This window comes from Nycticebus coucang, chromosome 1, assembly GCF_027406575.1.
Source record: "Nycticebus coucang isolate mNycCou1 chromosome 1, mNycCou1.pri, whole genome shotgun sequence".
NCBI lineage: Eukaryota > Metazoa > Chordata > Mammalia > Primates > Lorisidae > Nycticebus > Nycticebus coucang.
Window position 1 is genome coordinate 32770004 of NC_069780.1, and position 20877 is coordinate 32790880.

Genomic DNA, 20877 nt, shown 5'->3' on the forward strand with positions numbered 1-20877 from the left:
AGATCATCCATTCCAGTGCCTGCTAAAAGTTTAATTCTTCTTGCAGTGTGAAGAAGCAATACTTAATCTTTACGATATATGAAAACTTTTAACTAAGACTAGATGCCTTCCATTTGGCTATCGTCTTAATGCAGGTGGCATGTCATTGGCCCCATTGTACTGTTAAAGTCTGCTAAACGTTAAGGAATAGATTTGCAATTCTTCCTATTCTGACACCAGGGTAAACTCTACTTTATAGATGCTCAGCAAAAGCCAAATTGCCACGTGCTGATAAATGTTGCCCTAACTGTAACCCAGATGTGAAAAAAATATGCATATATAAATCAGAGCTCTTATCTGCTGCAAGTGACCCTTGTTTTGTTTGGGGTGGGGGTGTTTGGGATGAAATGGTTATCCACACAGGTAGTTCGCAGAAGTTGCAGTGAGGAGAAGCTACTGTGTTTGGTGCGGGAGAGAGCCGGCCACACCTGTGAGGCTGCCGTGATTGTGATTCTCATCCTGGTGTGGGAAGGAATCCCTCTGTCTCTGGCTGACACACTCTACTCGGAGCTCACTGAGACCCTGAGGAAATATGGCACACTCACCAATCGTCGATGTGCCCTGAATGAAGAGTAAGTGAAAACTCTGGCCTCTGCCGTCTTTGGGGCGACTGGTAGGGAAGCCTAATCTTTGGTTTGAAGGAGAGGAATTGAGCCTGCATTTCTACTTCTATTAAATGGGAATCAAAATGTCTGCTTCACAGTGCTAAGAAGTTGTATTTGCTAATATGAATAATTTGACATGATTTTATTGCTTAATATTTTGTATACTCAGAGAGTTTAGCCATTAATTAGGAGTTTACTGGAAGTCTTAAGTGTCTGGAACCACATGACTTCAACTATGCCATAATTGAAATTATTTGTGTGGCCATATGTACAAGTGACAGGTCTTGTGTGCCCGGCCATGACATTATTAAATATTGATACCACTTTCATGTTGCAGTAATCTCAAACAGGAAGTTTGGTGAGACACTTTGGAGTTCCTTTATTAAGAACCTTAATATGTATGTAGCAAACGTAAAAATGAAAGACCTGTAAAGCCTTTTCTTTCTATAGAAATAGAACTAATTTTCACTTCCATTCATTACTTCTATTCCATTATTTCCACAGTGGTGATCAAAACTGCTTCCATTTTTTCTGGGTTATATCACAAGAAATTACTGGGGTTATACATTATTTTCTACTAACAGAAACTTAGGACAGCAAGGGTATGCAGTTAAATACGTTTAGTGCATCTGAATTGCTAACATTTTTTTATTTTTTAAACTCCACTTTGCAAGAAGTCTGAACCTTCACTTTGAAAAAGCTTCATTGTAAATATTCCTCTGCTATGCTATTCCTGTATAACATAGGAAGGTTCACAGTGCTACCCTGAAATCATGCAGTCGTTAACTTTGATCACAATTGGTTCTAAAATTATTTTAAGTTTATACTTCATTCTTTAGTCAGTTTTCCTCTGCACTCACCAGCTACAAAAAAGAGTTTGCTGAGCTTATGGAGATATTTATGGTGGTTATTGAAATAACCTATTGTTAACCAAGTTTGTTCTTGGGCTGACTCTAACTCTACCTGGTATGGACTTACTATGTCAACACAGTTTTTCTCTCTGGGATGTGGGGACAAACCAACTGTAAATAACCTATTTAGGAGAGTTTTTTCCCCATAGGAAAGTATTGATTTTCTATGATATGACCCAAAATTTATGGTGTGTACCCCACTGCCATAAGTCTACTTTTTTCTTTTTCTTTTTTTTTTTTTTTGAGACTGAGTCTCACTTTGTGGCCCCGGGTAGAGTGCGTGGTGTCATGGCCCACAGCAACCTCAAACTCTTGGGCTCAAGCGATCCTTTTACCTCTGCCTCCCAAGTAGCTGGGACTACAGACACCTGCTACAACGCCTGGCTATATTTTAGAGACAGGGTCTTGTTCTTGCTTAGACTAGTCTGGAACTCCTGAGCCCAGGCAATCTACCCACCTCAGCCTCCCAGAGTACTGGAATTATAGGCGTGAGTCACCACGCCCAGCAGCATAAGTCTTCTTTTGAAAACAATTAGTTGGAAGGTAGAAGTTCATTGCAAACTTAATGATGGAATTTCTTTGTTTCATGCAAACTGTATTTCACAATTATTGTATTTCATTTGATTTGCATTGATATTATATATCTTTGATAAATTTCCCCCGAAGGCTTTTTCTTAATTTTCTACAAGTGCCATTGTCTGAAAGGGAATCTGATAGATGTATATTTAAAAAATGTTAAATTTCGTTACATTGCATTTGAAAACCATGAACAATTGGACCAGGGTCTCAAAAAAGTTGTAATTTGTCTAAATAGGAGAGAGGTACAAAATATTTAAAAAGACATGCTTTAAAGATTAAGACATCTTATTTATTTTTATTTTTATTTTTTTTTTATAGAGACAGAGTCTCACTTTACTGCCCTCGGTAGAGTGCCGTGGCGTCACACAGCTCACAGCAACCTCCAGCTCTTGGGCTTACGTGATTCTCTTGCCTCAGCCTTCCGAGTAGCTGGGAGTACAGGCGCCCGCCACAACGCCCAGCTATTTTTTTGTTGCAGTTTGGCCGGGGCTGGGTTTGAACCCGCCACCCTTGGCATATGGGGTCGGCGCCCTACTCACTGAGCCACAGGCTCCGCCTGATTAAGACATTTTAAAGGCCTAGCTACATACTTTGCTTTGTCTGAAATTTTAAGATAAAGATGAATAATTATTTAGATAATGTTTAAGCTTGGGCCTATGCATACTAAGAGCAATTTTCTTTTTTTATTTTCTCTATACATATACATGTGTTTATTTGGTTTTCACTTTTTGCCTTCACAAAATTAAAAAGGCTTAAAATTTAATAACAATAACAATGTTTAAGGACTTTTCCAAATTAAAAAATATATATACTTAACATATGTAGTTAAAATAGATACTCATTTGATGGCAATAGAGACTTCACTTAGAAATAGCTTTTGCAATTTCTTCTGCCATGTAAATAAATTTTATTTTATGTCTGGCAAGAGTTAAAATTATGGGGGGGGCACCCGTGGCTCAAAGGAATAGGGCACTGACCCCATATACTGGAGATGGTGGGTTTAAACCCGGCCCAGCCAAAAAAAAAAAAAAAAAGAGTTAAAATTATGACTTTTTGCTAAGAACAGAGAATAATCTCAGATTGGGGCTGCTGACTCAGTTTCATGTTCAAAGCTATGTGAACCTTACTGAGGTCTTATAAATCTCTGTACCCACATGTGCTGTAACCGCCCACTGTGAGTCCAGAAAAGATCTATGAAAGCATTTCTCAGTGGGAAAGTCAAAAACTGATTTTTACATTTCCTTTGAGCTAAACCAGCTGTTTCTTCTTTAGAGATTTCCCTTTGAGATTTCTATTTTATGACTAAGCCTAACCAATGTTCTTTTGGCAAGTAAGAGTTGTGGGAGTGTATCTGTCATCATAAGGGAGTCATAGCCAGAAGTACCTCTGCCATGGTGGGTGATACTAAACATTTTAAGAATCTTTATATTATAAACATTCTCAGCTTATCTAAAAGGAAAAGTCTATAAAGAATGCCACAAGCCTATCACATAGCTTCAGTATTTATCAACGTTTTACCAATATAGTTGTGTATTTCTCCCACATTTCCTATCCCCACCACCGCTAGCATTTTTAGAAGGTGAAAGATTTATTCTGAAGAAAAACCAGAGCATCCCACTAGTATTTTAAAGCAAAACACAGATATGTCATCTTACCTGTAAACACTTTAGTATGTATCTTTATTAGATAGAAACCTTTTTTACAGAATCTAGTCATAGTGTCATTCTCACTCATGTCAAAATTGGCAATGATTCTTTTAATATCATTTAATATTTAGACCATGTCTGTTCAAATTCCCTAATCAGATCTTATTTCAAAAAAATATACATAAATATAAAAAGATGTTGAGAATAAGAAAGCCTTGCCCTTGATCAATACTTTAAGTAGAGTTGTCCCAGTTCATATCTATTATCTGGTATAATTATTTAATAGAACTTCCTTTTACTATTAAGTGTCTGAGTTTAGCGGATAAATTATATGATTTACAAGTCTCTATTTATCATAGTTTCCCTTGCCTTTTATTTATTGAGACAATTTCACTTTGGGTCACCTGGGTAGAGTGCTGTGGTGTCATAGCTCACAGCAACCTCAAATTCCTGGGCTCAAGCAATTCACTTGCCTCAGCCTCCTGAGTAGCTGGGATTACAGTTGCCCACCACAACACTGGGCTATTTTTTTTTTTTTTTTTTGAGACAAGGTCTCGCTTTTGGCTCAGGCTGGTCTCTAACCCTTAAGTTCAAGCAATCTACCCCTTGGCCTCCCAGAGTGTTAGGATTACAGGCATGAGCCAGCGTGCCCCGCCTTTTAATGAATTTATTTATTAAAAAGTCTGTGTTACTTTTCTCTGTAAAATACCCACAGTCTAGATTTGGCTGATTTCATCCTTTTGGTTACTTTGTTCCTCCATCCCCATTATCTTCTACAAACTGGTGGTTAGATTGATATTTAAATAATATGTGTATATATGCACATATGTATAACCTTTGCAAAATGCTTCAAGAATGGTGCAGAAATCTCACTAGTTCTTTATATCCATCAAGAGACACATAATGTCTGCTTGGTTCCATTCTAGTGATGTTAAGAAAGTTAAGTGTGTTTGGGAGTTGTCAGCTTGATCCATCATCAAGTTCCCCGTTGGACTTTGGCCTAATAGTTTGGTATCCATTGATGATCATTGCCTGTTTTCATTATTTTGTTAGTTTGAAAATAAGTAGTTTTTCTCTTTTTCAATGTTGTATAAATTTAATTTATTTTGCTAGTTTTTCTATACTGCACATGTTTGAATAACTGATCTAATTTTTACTTTAAAAATATTTTATAATCAGAAATCCTAATAATGATAAACCAAAGGTTAAGAATTTTTTAAAATCTGTTATATGGATGATTATTTTTATTATGTTTGCTCTATTGATCTAGCATGTCACAAGTCAAATTTCATGCTAATTTTAACAATATTTGAAAGACTTCTGTAGAAATAAAAATGCCTTTTAGTAGTAGCTACTTTATGTAGGAAATCAACATGAAGTTACTTTACCATGTTTTTACCAGTTGATATTTAATTCACATGCTATAAAATTCACCCTTTTAAAGAATACAATTTATTGGTTTTAGTATATTCACTAACTTGTGCAACTGTCACCTCTACTGAGTGGCTAACATATGGAGAATATTTTATAAATACTTTGTAAAATTTTATAATGAATATTTTGTAAATAAAGGTACATTTAGCTACAATTTCCTATTTCCCCCATGTATAGAGACTTCATGGGTGATCTTTGAGATGCCCTGTAATTCTCACTTCACAGAATGCATGAAGAAATGTTTGTTTTGAAGAGTTTGTAGAGGATTGATGTTAATTCTTTAAATGTTTGATTGAATTCACTAGCAAAGTTATCTACTCCAGGGCTTTCCTTTATAGGAATTAAAAAATAATAGTAATAGATTTTTTAAAGCAATTTTCGATTCACAGTAAAATTGAATGGAAGTTACAGAGCTTTCCCAAACACCTGGCATGCACAACCTCTTTCATTATCAGTATCCCCCACCAAATGGTCAAGAAACCTACATTGACGTGCTATTATCACTCAAATTTCAACATATTAGCATTCACTCTTGGTGTTGTGTGTACTATGGATTTTGATACATGTTTAATGACATACAGTAAACTCTCTGTTTTCTGGAACCCAAGAAATTTGCACTCTGAAGCAACCTGCTCCTGACTGCACAGAGGAAAATAATCAGAATTTAAACTTGATGTGCTGTGCAGACAGTAAGCTGAGGTTTCATACGTCACTCCCATGGGTCCCGTGTGTTGTCTGTAATCATTTTAATGTGTGTTACTTGAAGTTAAAAAAATATTTATCATAGTGAAGTTGAAGAGTGTAGTAACTGCTCTTTAACTAAAATTGTACGCTGCATTTATAAAGCTGTTTTATAATACAGTGAAACTGTTACAATAAGTCAGACTTCTCTTTATTTGCCTTGATTTGCTTTTAGTGTGTTTCAATGTTAACATCAAGTCAATACAGAGTCTCTGGTATGGGGTATAGAATTAGGTCTATTTTTAACAAAAACTATGGACCAACCAATAACTACATTTTATCTGGAATCTACCAATCCACAAGGGTGCCAGATAATGGAGAGATTACTGTACATTCACCATTACAGTATCATACAGAAGAGTTTCACTGCCCTAAAATTATCTTTACTCTACCTGTTCATCTCTCTCTCCCTACTCATACTGCAAATAGGGATCTTTTTATTGTCTCCATAGTTTTGCCTATTCCAGAATGTCATATATTTGGAAACATACAGTATGTAGCCTATTCAGACTGGTTTCTTTCACTTAGTAGTATCTGTTTAAGATTCCTTTATGTCTTATAGCTCATGTCTTTTTAGAATCAAATAATATCTCCTGTCTGGGTGTATCACAGTTTATCCATTCACCTACTGAAAGACATCTTGGTTGCTTCCAGGTTTTGGCAATTGTGTAATATAAATATGTCAGGTTTTTGTGTGAACCACATTTTCCGCTCCTTCTGTCAAATACCATGGAGCACAACTGGATTGATGGTGAGAGTATATTTACATTTGCAAGAAACTGCCAACTGTCTTTAAAGTGACTATACAATTTTATATTCCCACCAGCAATGAATGAGAGTTCCTATTGCTTCGCATTCTCATCAGCATTTGGTATTGTCAGTGTTTTGGGAGTGCTATTTTAATTTGCATTTGCCTGAAGACATATAAGGTGGAGTATCTTCTCATATACATATATCCCATCTCTAGATCTTGTTTGGTGAAATGTCTGTTAAAGCCTTTGGCCCATTTTTAAAAATCAGGTTGGTTGTTTTCTTATCATTGAACTTTAAGCATTGTTTGTGTATTTTGGATAAGAGACCATTATCAGATATGTCTTTTCAAATATTTTCAAAAGATAGATATGTCTTTTGCAAATATTTTCTCCCAGTTTGTGCCTTGTCTTTTCAATCTCTTGACAGTGTCATTTGCAGAACAGGAAATTTTAATTTTTATGAAGTCTACCTCTTGAGTTCTTTTATAAATAATGCCTTTGGTGTTGTATCAGAAAAGTCACTGCCAAACCCAATGTCATCTAGATTTTCTCCTGTGTTTCTTGCTAGTTTTACATCTTACACTGAGGGCTATGTGTTAATTTTGTGAGGGCTGTAAAGTGTGCAGATTTACTTTTTTTGCAAGGAGATGTCCAGTTGTTCCAGCACCATTTTTTATAAAAGGGTTTTTTTGAAAAATTGTATTTCCTTTGCTATTTTGTCAAAAATGAATTGACAGTATTTGCATGGTCTATTTTTAGGCATTCTATTCCATTCCATTGTTTTGTCTGTTCTTTGACCTGTACCATACTGTCTTGATCATTTGCGCCTTATAGTACATCTTTCAATTATGTAGTGTCAGTCTTCTGACACTTTTCCCCCCCAATATTGAGTTGGCTATTGTGGGTTTTTGCCTCTTTATATTGACTTTAAAATCAGTTTGTCAATATCCCCCCACCCCCAGCCTCCAAAAAAAAAGCTTGCTGGAATTTTGGTGGGGAGATTGCATTGAATTTCTAGATCAGGTTGGAAATAGCCAACATCTTAACAATAATGAGTCTTCCTAGCCAGGAACATGGACTATCTCTGCATTTATTTAGTTATTGACATGTTCATTAGAGTTTTGCATTTTTCCTCATAATAGACTTTGTACATATTATGTTAGTTTTATCCATATGTATTTTATTTGGGAGAGGTGCTAATATAAGTTGATAATGTATTTTTAAATCTCATATTCTACTTGTTCATTGCTAGTATGGAAAAAAGTGATGTTTTTACTATTAACCTTATATTCTGCATCGATTGCTATAATTACTTAACAGATCAAGGCTCTATGATTTTCATGGTGATCATGCATTTGTGAACAAAGATAGTTTGATTCCTTCCTTCCCAATCTGTACACATTTTATTTATTTTTCTTGTCTTATTATATTAGCTAAAACTTCCGGTACAGTATTGAAAGGTGGTAGGCATATTCTTATCTTGGACCTGATTTTAGAAGGAAATCTTAGGTTTTATGAGCATTAAATATGTTAACTGCAGGGTTTTATAGATATCCTTTATCAAGTTAAGGAATTCCCCTTCTATTCCTGAAAGTTTGTGCGTGTGTATTATGTTTTAATCATGAATGGCATAAATGGGTGCTAGATTTTGGTAAGTGCTTTTTCTGCATCTATTGACATTATTACTATGTTTTATCTTCTTTAGCTTGTTAATGCAATTAATTTTCAAATTTTGAACCAGGCTGGCATATTTGGGGTAAATCTCACTTGGTTATAGTATACTAATTCTTGTTATAAATGGTTGGATTTCACGTATCATTTGGGGAAATGATCCAGGTCCATGTTTGGTACTCACTAGTTGTGAAAATTTTGTATGGTTTTGGCATTAAGGTAATGCTGGCCTCATAGAAATAGTCACAGAACATTTTTCCTCTGCTTCTGTCTTCTGAAAGAGATTGTAGAAAACTGGTACAGCTTCTTCTTTAAGTATTTAGTATAATTCACCAATGAACCCATATGGGCCTCATGCTTTCTGTTTTGGAAAGTTATTATTGATTCAATTTCTTTAATAGGTATGGGGCTATTTAGATTGTCTTTCAAGGAATTAGTCCATTTCATCTAGATATTTAAATTTGGGGCACAAATTTGTTCATAATATTCCTTTATTATCCTTTTAATGTTTAAGGGGTCTGTAATGATGTCCCCTTTTTCATCTCTAATATTGTAGTGGACTTGGGTATTTCCCTTTCTCCAAATGTAAGGCTACAATGAATTGGTATTGAGTATTTCTCTTCCCCCAGGTCAGCAGGTTCTTATAAAACTCTACTAGGTTAGGCTCTGGTTTAACAGATTCTGCTGAAGGCAGACCTTATTAAGAAGAGAAGGCTGTGGCATTTTTCAAAATGTTTTCTTGTTGCCTCCCTCTATGGTAATATAAAAGGATTCTTCTTCATTTATTTTGCAAACCTCATCAGGCTCCTATAGGTAAAAAGTAACAAAAGCAAAGTGTAAGGACCAGACTACGACAAGATGCCTCTGAAAATTTTAGTTCTGAGTTATTTGTACTGAGCCTCCAGTAATTCAGGTTTTACTACCATAGCACTTATTCCGATAGGGCAGTGTTTTTCAACCTTTTTTTTTTTTTTTTTAATTTCATAGCACACTTGAACCTATAGTGAAATTTCTGTGGCACACTTACATTATGATGTGCTTTGAACTTCTTTCAAAAATAATTTAATTAATGATCTTTAAAATTTTCATAGCATACCTAAGATCCTCTTGTGGCACATTGGTTGAAAATCACTGCCATGGACGTTTCTGCCCATAGGGTTCTGCCCTAGTAAGTTGTGATTCTTTGTATCTGCCCATCTCTGATTTTAGAGCAGTGATTTGCCCTGTGATTTCATGTCTAAGATCTAAGTAAATAGTGTTAACTTTTTTTTGTTCAGCTTTTTCTTGTTAGCATGAAATGACAACTTCCAAGCTTCCTGCATACCAGAGGAGGAAGTCCTGTGGAGGCTTTTAATTACGAATTCAATATTTTTACTTGTTATAGGTGTATTTGGATTTCCAGTTTCTTCTTTAGTCCATTTTTAGTAGTTTATGTCTTTCATGAAATTTGTCCTATGTTATCTAATTTGTTGAAATATAATTTTTACAATATTTATTTTAAATGCTCATATACACCTACAGTCAATAATAATTTCCTTTTTCATTACTGATATGAGTCTTCTTTCATCTTTTATTTGTCAGTCTACCTAAAGTTTTTTTTTTTTTCAATTTTCTTGAGCTTTTCAAAGAAGTACCTTTTAGTTTCTTTGATTTTTCTCTATTGCTTTTTCTTCTCTATTAATTTCCACTTTAAATTTTAGTATTTTCTTCATTTTGCTTGTTTTAGGTTTAGTTGGCACTTCTTTTTCTAGTTTAAGGTGAAAAGCTAGTTTATTGATTTGAAAATTTGCTTCTTGTAATACAGACATTTAAAGATATGAATGTCCCTCCACCTCTGCTTTAGCTCCATTCTATAAGATTTGGGTATGCTGAGTTTTCATTTACCACAAAGTAAATGAAATAATCTAACTTCCCTCATGATTATGTTCTTGATTTTTTGTGTAGGTATGTGTTACTATTACACATTCATTACCCAACTTTTCTTCTGTTATTCATTTGTAATTTTGATTGTCATCATCAGATAACATAATGTTGCAAAATTTTGACAGTATTCATTTAGACTTGTTTTATAATTTGACATATGTGTTTTAGAGAATGTTCCATGAGCACTTAAGTGTGTGTTTTCTGCTGTTGCTGGGTGGAATATTTATACACACTACATGTTTGTTACACCTAGTTCGTTTATAGTATTTTTCACAACTCTGTTTCCTTTTTGATTTTCTAGTTGTTCTATTCATTAATGAAAGTAGAACATAGAATGGTCTATTTCTCCCTCTAATTCTGCCATTTATTTGCTTCATTTATTTTGGTGCTGTATTTCTAAGTGTGTATATGTTTGTAGTTATTACATCATCTTAACACGTTGACCTTTTATCATTATAACATGTACTTGCTTGTGTCTGTTAAAAATAATCTTAATGGGGGCGGCGCCTGTGGCTCAGTCAGTAAGGCGCCGGCCCCATATACCAAGGGTGGCGGGTTCAAACCCAGCCCTGGCTGAACTGCAACCAAAAAATAGCCGGGCATTGTGGCAGGTGCCTGTAGTCCCAGCTACTCGGGAGGCTGAGGCAAGAGAATCGCTTAAGCCCAGGAGTTGGAGGTTGCTGTGAGCTGTATGATGCCATGGCACTCTACCGAGGGCCATAAAGTGAAACACTGTCTCTACAAAAAAAAATAATAATCTTAATGTCTATAGTCTGATATTAGTGTGGCTACTCTAGCTCTCTTTTGATTACTATTTGCATATCTTTTTCTATGTTCAAAACTAAAGTGTATCTCTTGTACACAGCATATTAGATATTTTTTAAAAATTCATTTGACCAATCTGTCTTTTAATCATATTATTTAATCCACATATATTTAATGTAAGTATTGATAAAGTTGCATTTGTCTGCCATGGTAGCTGTATCTTTTGTCTTTTGGTTTCTTTATCTATTCCTTTATTATTGTATTTTTTGTATGTATTCGATAGATATTTTCTAGTATACTACTTGAACTCCTTTTTTATTTCTTTTACTACCTTTTCATGGGTGTTATTTTCTTAGTGGTTGCCCAGGGAGGTTAAAATTGACAACTTATAATAATCTAGTTTAGAGTAATAACAACTCATTCATTAGAAGAGTCTTAAGAAAATTGTTTCTGTATAGCTCCAAACCCTTTCCTTTGTGCTATTATACATGTTACATTTTATGCCCATTAATACAGGTTTATCATTATTGCTTTATGCAGCTGTGTTAAATAGGAGAGAAATACTTACAACAAATATATACTTTCATATTTACCTACATAATTATTTTTACTGGTGCTCCTTAAGTTTTGGGGTAGATTTGAGTTACTAATGTCCTTTTCTTTCAGCTCAAAGGATTCATATGGTATTTTTTGTAGGGCTTATTTGATAAAAATAAACTATCAGAGAATTCCCATATTATTATTTAAGGGTAGATTTGTTAGATATAGAATTCTTGGCTGACTTTTTGTTGAAACACCTTAATATTACATCCCCCTTCCTTCTATTATTTCTGATGAGAGATCAGCTGCTATTCTTACTGAGAATCCTTTGAATATGATGAGTTACTTTTCTCTTGCAGCTTTCAAGATTCTTTGTCATTGATTTTTAGCAGTTTGCTTATGCTGTTTCTATATATGAATGTGTCTGGGTTTATGCTACATGCAGTTAGTAAAGCTTGTTGGATATATTAAAGTCCATCAAATCTAGAAAGTTTTCAGCCATTATTTTTTCAAATAGTTTTTTTCTTTGTTCTTCCTCTTGTTCCTCTGCTTTGAAGGTTCCCATTATTCATATGTTAGTATGCTTTGGGGTGTCCCACAGGCTCAGAGGTTCTATTTACTTTTCTTCATTCCTTTTTCTGTTTATGAGACTGAGTAATTTCAGTTGACCTACATTAAGTTCCTTCACCCCATTTTCCTCTCTCTTCTATTCAGATCTGTGGAGCCCCTCTAATAAATTTTTCGTTTCAGTTATTATACTTTTGAGCTTCAGAGTTTATTATAATATCTCTTTCTCTTGGGTTTATTTCATTTATTTAATGAGGCACTGTTTTCCTACTTTAGTTAAACATAGTTTCCTTCAGTTCTTTAGGCATACTTGAAATAGCTGACTTCAAATCTTTGTCCAGCAGTCTAACATCAGAGCTTCTTCATGAATAGTTTCTATTGACTATTTCTATTGATTTTTCTTCCTCTATGTGGGACATGATTTCTATTATAAAGTCTCTTAATTTTTTTTAAACTGGATGTTTTAAATAATGTGATAACTCTGGAAATCAGATTTTACCTCCTCTTCAGAATTTATTATTTATATGTTGTTTATATGTGACTTTTGCTGAAGTTGTACAAAGTTGTATAAAGTTTGATTCTTTGTTATATGTAGCAATTGAAGTCTCTGTTTGGTTAGCTTAATGGTCAGCTAATGAATAACAGAATTCTTTAGGGGCCTGAAACCGTAAGTCTCCCCGTCTTTGCCAAATGGTCTGTGTCTGTGTTAGGGTAGGCATTTAACTCTAAAAGCCAGGCTGTTCATTACTCTTGCCTTATCCTTCATTCTTTGCTTGTGCAGAGTCTCAATGTTAGGGATTTCTCATGCTTTTGGTGAACATGCATACAGTCCTACAATGCACCTTTTGAAATTTCTAGGAATGTATTGGAACTTTTCAAAGCCTCCTATAGGCATCTTATTTCCCAGGTTTTACTTTAACCTTTTTTGGTTACCCCATTTTTTGCTTTTATCCACCCCCTTAGTAATAATATTTAACAGTTCCTCTATTATGTTCAAGAAATGCCACCTGGGAAAAGACTGTTTACACTAGGTATGCTCCAAGTTAGTTCAAATGAAGATAACTTTACTGGTGTTTTCCAGGAACTATCAAATAGGCCAACTAATGCCAGTTCTCTGGGAATGGGGCTTTGGAGGATATCCAAAGCATCTGGCCCCCTCCAGTGGCTGCCAGACTGCTGACTTTCATCATAAATGTGGGTTTTTTTGTTTGAGGCTACTGTAAAGCTGTGGGGAGCTCACTTTTCTGACATTCTGTTGTTTTTCTTGAATAAGTGCTCCCCGTATTGCTGCAAGCCTTTTATTAATTTCCAGATTGCTGAAAAAGTTGATTCTGACAATATTTATCTGCACTCTTACTGCTTTTATGAAGGGGAGAATTTTCAGAGATCCTTATTCTGCCCTTTTTGCTGACATCTGTAAACTAATAATTTCTAATTCTAATATTCCTTTTGCATTGATTAGCTGGAATTCCTGAAAGAACTTTTCCTTATTAATTATTTGGTTATGATTAATTATAGTTTGTAAACAAATGACATAAATGTAAACAAAAGCATAAATTAGTGGGCAAATTTCAGATTTTTATCTGTGTTTATTTTGATGAGCTCATATTTGGAGATTACAATCTGGTCTAGATGTGCTTCTTACTACTGATATGTCTGTCATTACTTTAGGCTTTTTAAGTGGCAGACTCATGAAGTAATTATTTTTTAGAAAGAAAATTTACAAGTTTCTTTTTTTAACTCAAATCATGCTTTCATACTGTTTTTTCCTATTCATTTAAGATTATAGGGTATTTACTTTTGTTTCACTTCTCTCATATACTGATATTCTTGGTTTTTGACATGAACAGTTATTTCTTTATATCGCAATATACATACATAATTTCAAAGTAATTCATTAGACTACTTGACTAGTTTTCTTTATAGGTTGTTTTACCATATTTTGGTTTCTTTGTTTGTATGTTTGTTTATTTTCAGTAGGAATTATATGACTCGAGCTGTAAAGTCACAACCATGCTGTGTTTTAACCAAAAGCTAAAAAGCACTGATATGCCCATCAAGTATAGAAGGATTACTTTGTGGCACATTCACAGAATGGGATATGATACTCAATAAAAATGAATAAAGTACAACTACATGCACTATATGGATAAATATCTTCTTTTTATAATGCTTTAAAAAGAAGCCAGACACAAATAAGCTTATAATTCCATATATATCAAGTATAAAAATAGGCCAAACTATTCTGTTCTATAAGAAGTTACCATTAGGGAGACAGCACCTGAGAGGAAGTAGGAAAGGAGATTCTAAGAGCTGGTTTCTTAGTTTGGGTGCTACTTACCTGGGTATGTTTCATTTGTGAACATTTTCAAACTGTACAATTATACGTAATTTTCCGTTTGTATATTATACTGCAATAACTTTTTAAAAATTATGTTTTAAAGTCAATTGAAACAGTTCTGTTCTGTGGGTGTTTATTCCACAGCTTAATACAGAGTTAGATTAGACTTCTTTTCAAACTCATTTTGCATATATATATACTCAAGAATATGAGCCTGGCAACCTAGGTGATGTTATCCACAACCATGAATGTGTTCCTTTGATTTCTCAGGAGGACATGTGCCTGTCAGGGGCTGGATCCAGATACCTGCGGTGCCTCCTTTTCTTTTGGTTGTTCGTGGAGCATGTACTATAATGGATGTAAGTTTGCCAGAAGCAAGATCCCACGGAAATTTAAGCTGCTTGGGGATGACCCAAAAGAGGTGGGTTTACTTCCTGATGTCTAATCTCTTTATTAAATTAGACATACAAAGAACTGATGACGTATTTTGTTAAGCTCTCACTAACAGAATTGAATCAAGAAAATTTCAGCCATACTGTAGACACACATAGTATTTTATAAAGCTGGCATAACAACAACCCCGTAACACCAAAGCAAATAAGATTTAAGAAACAAACCCTTCTTACCTATGGCCTTTTATATCTATTTACTCCACAGTTTTAAAAGACTATCATTACAGTATTGATGATAATTATTCCTTATTTTGAGTCAGTCTTCTTCTGTTGCCCTGGGTAGTGCTGTGGCATCACTATAGCTCATGACAACCTCAAACTCCTGGGTGCAAGCAGTCCTCTTGCTTCAGCCTCTCAAGTAGCAAGGACTACAGGCACCTGCCACAACGCCCAGCTAGTTTTTCTATATTTAGTAGAGAAGGGTCTCACTCTTGTTCAGGCTGGTCTTGAACTCCTGAGCTCAAGCAGTCCAGTAGCCTTGGACTCCCAGAATGCTAGGATTATAGGCATGAGCCCCCACACTTGGTCTGTTGATAATTCTTTATCTTTCAGTCTGAATTATAGGAATTATGTTCACGACTGCCACATTCAGAAGAACTCTTGTCACATTGACATGCCATAGATTTACATAACTTAAAGTCACTAATGAGTGCATTCAAGTCACTAAAACACATTTATATTTTAATATACATCTGCAATAAATATACATCTGAAATAAATGTTCATTTCTCCTATTGAAGTCACTGGTTTTTGTCCTGTCTTAGCATATATATTTCTTAAAATACAGTTTGCAAATTGATATCAAATTTAACTTTTAGGCAGCATGCAGCCTAGAGTACAGAATCTCCTTAACTTATGATGATTGTATCATAAGTTGAAAATGTTTTAAGTCAAAAATTTATTTAATACTCCAATAAATCCATCACAAAGTCAAAAAATATGAAGTCGAACCATCGTAGGACCATCTGTATGCTAATTGCATATTAGAAAGCCTCAGTCTATTTCACATTTAGAAATGACCACATTTTCAGTTACTCTATACACCTTATAATTATCTTTTTAAATACAATCAAAATATACACCTTTACTATGGATAATGCTGATGTGACTTCTAAACAAAAATCTGTAACTATAATGGTAAATGAAAGCATAATAAAGTAAGTATAAAAACTCTTTAAATCATGATATAGACTTTTTTCAAAGGATGTTTTTAGTATTAAATATATCACTTATATGTGGTAGACCACGTCTTTTCATAAGAACATGAACATTTACTAAACTTAATGAAGAGTAGCAGTTTTGCATGTTGTCAGTCATTTTAATTTTCTGCACTTAAGAGCTTTTTCACCATCACTTGCTAAATGTTTATTACTTTAGGTTTCTTGTAAACCAAATCTGGAGAATAGCTAGTAAAATCTTCCCTCTGTTAGGTCGGGGTACTCTGCTCAGAAACTTCTTCACCTTCCAAAATTTAGATCTCTGCCAGATGTAAGTATGAATGGAACAGCCAAGTATCTCTACCTGACATTTTGAAAAGAATATTGTAAAATCCGTTCTTCATGAGCAGAGTAAATAGGAGTATAACTGAGCATTTCCCCTTTCAAGTAAGCTCTGTGAAGTTTTTCATATATACCACATTCTATTTCTGAGATTTCATCCATATTTGAAATGTCTAATAATTTTTAGTTCCACAGAGAGGTCATTTATTTCAACTTTTAAAATGCTGTCATTAGGAATGTATAATATTAATATTGGAAATAGACAAAGTAAGCTAAACAAATTCTTCCAGTAATTCATCTTCCTTGGTTGCTGATCAGACAGTGAAAGTAGAAAATGTGAACTCTTGAAGACCATATGATTTCATTTTCCTAACCCTACCCCAAACATAAGGCTATATTTATAAAGTGCCAAGTATCTGCACACAAAGTACAAAATCTGTTAATCTTACAAAAAGAAAAAATAAACCAAATAGGCACATATTTAATACCACACAAAAAAAATAGGTGATACATGGTCTGTACTTTTCATTTAGAAAGACATTTTTATGATGCTATACTTATTTAATAAGGAAGGCTTTTGGATCCCATTATGTAGGAAGAATGATCTGATAGCTTCTCTTATATAGAGAAAGAATGGATTTAGTATTTTTTAATATGTAGAATTATTCATTTTATACAGGAAGAGAAACTGGAGTCTCATTTGCAAAACCTATCCACTCTTATGGCACCTACATACAAGAAACTTGCACCTGATGCATATAATAATCAAGTAAGTTTAATTATTGACAATGATTGTGACAATTTATTTATACTTAATGATCTACCTACTTCCAAAAATATTTTTGAAGCAATTATTTTCTTTTATTTTTCTACATGGTTGAAGCCACTGCATTGTTTTGTTTCTGGCATATAAAAATTGTACCATCCAGAAGAGCATATTTTTCATCTTTACCAGTAACAGTGATGAGCTTTTAAGGGTCACATGCTGTTGTATTTACTGATCTTGTTTCTGTATTGATAATTTTGTCTGTGAACAGACTGTGGGGATTACATTAAAATTCAGTTATCCAACCTATTAACTATTTTCATAGGAAGTCTCTAAATATGAGTATACTACATCGTAAATGTATATAATGTGGTTGAGATATGTCAGATCTTGCCAAATTGTCCTCTTTTGTTTGGCATTGGAACCATAAACCAAACAAAAACCTTTTTTCCCTATAGTACTTGTGTACCCTGGGCTCTATTTAGTTAGGCAGCCAGGTGATTTGATCAGAAATGGCTCACGAAAAAAGGCAAAAGACTGCTTCAATAACAAAAGCATGAAGAGAAAACCTGCTACAAACCAGACACCATGTCCAGTTCCTGGAAACATAAGACTAGCAGGGCAGCTTCTCTACTTTCAGAATTCCTTCTTTAGAGGACACAGAGACATAAAAATAGCAATTATAGGATAACACAACAAAAGCTGGAGTAAACTATGTGCACATTTCTGAAAGAGTAAAAAGGGATTATTCCTGAAAGCAGAAGTATAATGTCACAAATGGCCTTATACGGTGGCTCACACCTGTAATCCCAGCACGGTGGCTCACACCTGTAATCCCAGCATTCTGAGAGGCCAAGGCAGTTGGATGGCTTGAGCTTAGGAATTCGAGACCAGCCTGAGCAAGAGTGAGACCTCATCTCTAAGAAATAGCTGGGTGTTGTGGTGGGTGCCTATAGTCCCAGCTACTTGGGAGGCTGAGGCAAGAGGATCTCTTGAGCCCAAGAGTTTGAGGTTGCTGTGAGCTGTGACGCTAGGGGCAACAAAGTGAGACTCTGTCTCAAAAAAAAAAAAAAAAAAAATGGTCTTGGATGCCAAATAAAGATATTTGAACTGTAACCTATAGGTAACCATTGGGATGTTTCAAGTATGTATGTGGAAAGGGTGTGGGGAGAGTGAAGGGATTTAACTTTTATTTTAAAAAGATCACACAATGAGCCAAGTAAAGGAAGTATAACTTAGATCAGTGTAAGATTAGAGACAGAAAGAAAGTATTGCAATCACTGGGCAAGAGATTTTAAGGTTTTAAAGAAATGGCAGGGGTGGTAGAGAAAAGGAAGTAAGTGTGTGAAATATATGAGGTGGAACCTAGAGGACTTGGTAACTAATTGGATGTAAGGATGAACAAAAGAGAATATGGGGAACCAACAAATTTCTGGTTTGGACTAGTGGTTCTATTAACTAGTATCAAAAACCAGTAAGAATTAGTAACTTTGGGGAAGGAAGGAAGATACTAAATTTTTTTTTTTTTTTACATCCTAGGTTTGATGTGCTTGGGGAATTGGGAGAAATCAGGTTAATATTGTAGATATAGGGGTTAGCAAACTGCAAGAAAGAGCTGAAGTTGAATAGATAGGAATGAATGCAATTTTTCAGAGTAGAGATATAAAGAGAAGAAAGAGCTGATGATGGGATTCTGGAACCATCAACATTTTAGGCGTGGGAGGAGGAAGAAAAGCCAATGAAGTGCTGTAAGAGTGGAAGAAATGGAGTAGGAGAGGTTAAAGATTTAGAGAATGTGGGAGACACAGAGACAGAGGGAAGCTGGAGGGGATGAGAAGGCATCCAGTGCAGAGTATTCATATGACTCTGCCATTTACCTGATACTAATATTATTAACTCTGTGAAATTACAGTAGTTTACTCATAGACATAGATGTAGGACTAATCCCAAACAGAAGATAGATAATGATTTAGCTATTCTTTTCCAGTGTGGACTTTTAACACTCCTCCTACAGACTCAACTGGTTTCTTTGTTTTGTTTTTGGTAAGAATGATAGAGGTGAATTAAATGATGGTCTGTTTATAAGTTGTTCTGTGTCACGAGTTTTTAGAAATGTGTATTTATAGCTATCAAGGTTATTTTAAAAGCTACTAATATAGTGGAATTAATACTGTTATTTTAACTACTTTACCTATTTTATTTAGCATCATAGGAAAGTATAAGGAATACTATGGTACCAGTGCAAAAGTTTATTTTCTAGGCAAGAAATACTATAATAAATCAAGCCATAAAAATAAGAAAATGTACTGGGCATGGTGATTCATTCCATAATCTCAGCTCTTTAGGAGACCAAGGTGGGAGGCTCTCTCAAGACCAGGGGTTCAAGACCAGCCTGGGCAACATAGCAAGACTCCATTTCCACAAAACATAAGAAAAATTAGCTGGGTATAGTAGCATGTACATATAGTCCCAGCTACTTGGGACAGAAGGCTGAGATAGGCAGATCACTTGAGGCCAAGAGTTAAGGCTGCAGTGTGCTGCTTTACTCCATCCTGATTGACTGAGCAAGACTCTTAAGAAAGAAAGAAAGAGGAAGAAAATAAATTCACAGAAGCCAAGGCAAGAGAATCACTTCAGCCCAAGAGTTTGAGGTTGCTGTGAACTGTGACACCAGTGTACTCTACTAAGAGTGACAAAGTGAGACTCTATCTCCCCCCAACACTCCCCCCAAAAAGAAAGTGAATTGAGTCTATGTTGCTAGATTTAAAGATTGGCTATTGTCTGTTAAATACAGTTTTTATAACTTGCTGTTAATCAGATGGCTTTACTTGGGGAAAGGAGCACAATAACAAAATATCGATGTTCTTTTTACTCCTTTGATTCTCACTGTAGACTGTCCCATACACACTTATTTTCTAAGCATTTATTTAATATATTCAATCCGTTCACATTTTGTCTTTGAATACTTTAAACTACATTTCCTGAACCCCGAGTACCCAAAACATGAAGGCATCCAAATTTTTTAAGTTATAACAAGATGATTAGATGTAAACCCTAATGTGTCTCAATACTTAAATGAGAATAAATACCCATATGTGTAGATAGAATGTCTGGATAAATTACACCAATTAACGATTGTGAATTGATGAGATGTTTTGAATAGGTGTTTTTATATTTCATGGTAGATACTGTTGATAAAGGTCATCTATGCTAATATTCTTTCGACAGCTAAATAATAGCCACATGATATTTCCACACAGTATATGGGAAGTTCATTTGATATTATGGATGGTGTCATAAAACCTATTTTTTGATCTTTACCTACTTTCCTAGCTAAATATATTATCTTTATTTTTCACGTCTGAGTACTCTTCCTTGCTTTATTCCTTGATTTATAAAGTCAGCATTTCTTCTGTCACGTTCATAGAATTAAGATTCTAGAGTTTCTCAATTTCAATGCCCTTGCTTCATGTGTATCCAATAAACATATCTGCTCTGTCATTTCTATAGTTATCTCATAATTAAATTTTAGACCTGAAATAGCAGGTTTGAACCTCAAAATCATGCGTTATTCATTACATGTGGAGATGACATTTTAGACAAATGCTGCCTGAGAACTTTCCATGATGATGGAAATGTTCTCTAT

The 20877-nt window shown here is 34.7% G+C and overlaps 1 protein-coding gene across 4 annotated transcripts in view; it reads left to right on the forward strand.

Annotated features, from left to right (window-relative positions):
* Nucleotides 1-20877, forward strand: part of TET2 (tet methylcytosine dioxygenase 2) — a 135828-nt gene that overhangs the window by 100045 nt on the left and 14906 nt on the right. For 3 of the 4 annotated variants that reach the window (XM_053560042.1, XM_053560120.1, XM_053559981.1), the window contains exons 6-8: nt 403-611; nt 14785-14935; nt 17145-17234. In XM_053560042.1, the coding sequence (XP_053416017.1) occupies nt 403-611; nt 14785-14935; nt 17145-17234 (450 nt within the window). The remainder of the gene's footprint in view (nt 1-402; nt 612-14784; nt 14936-17144; nt 17235-20877) is intronic. The other variant, XM_053560210.1, reaches the window with a different exon arrangement.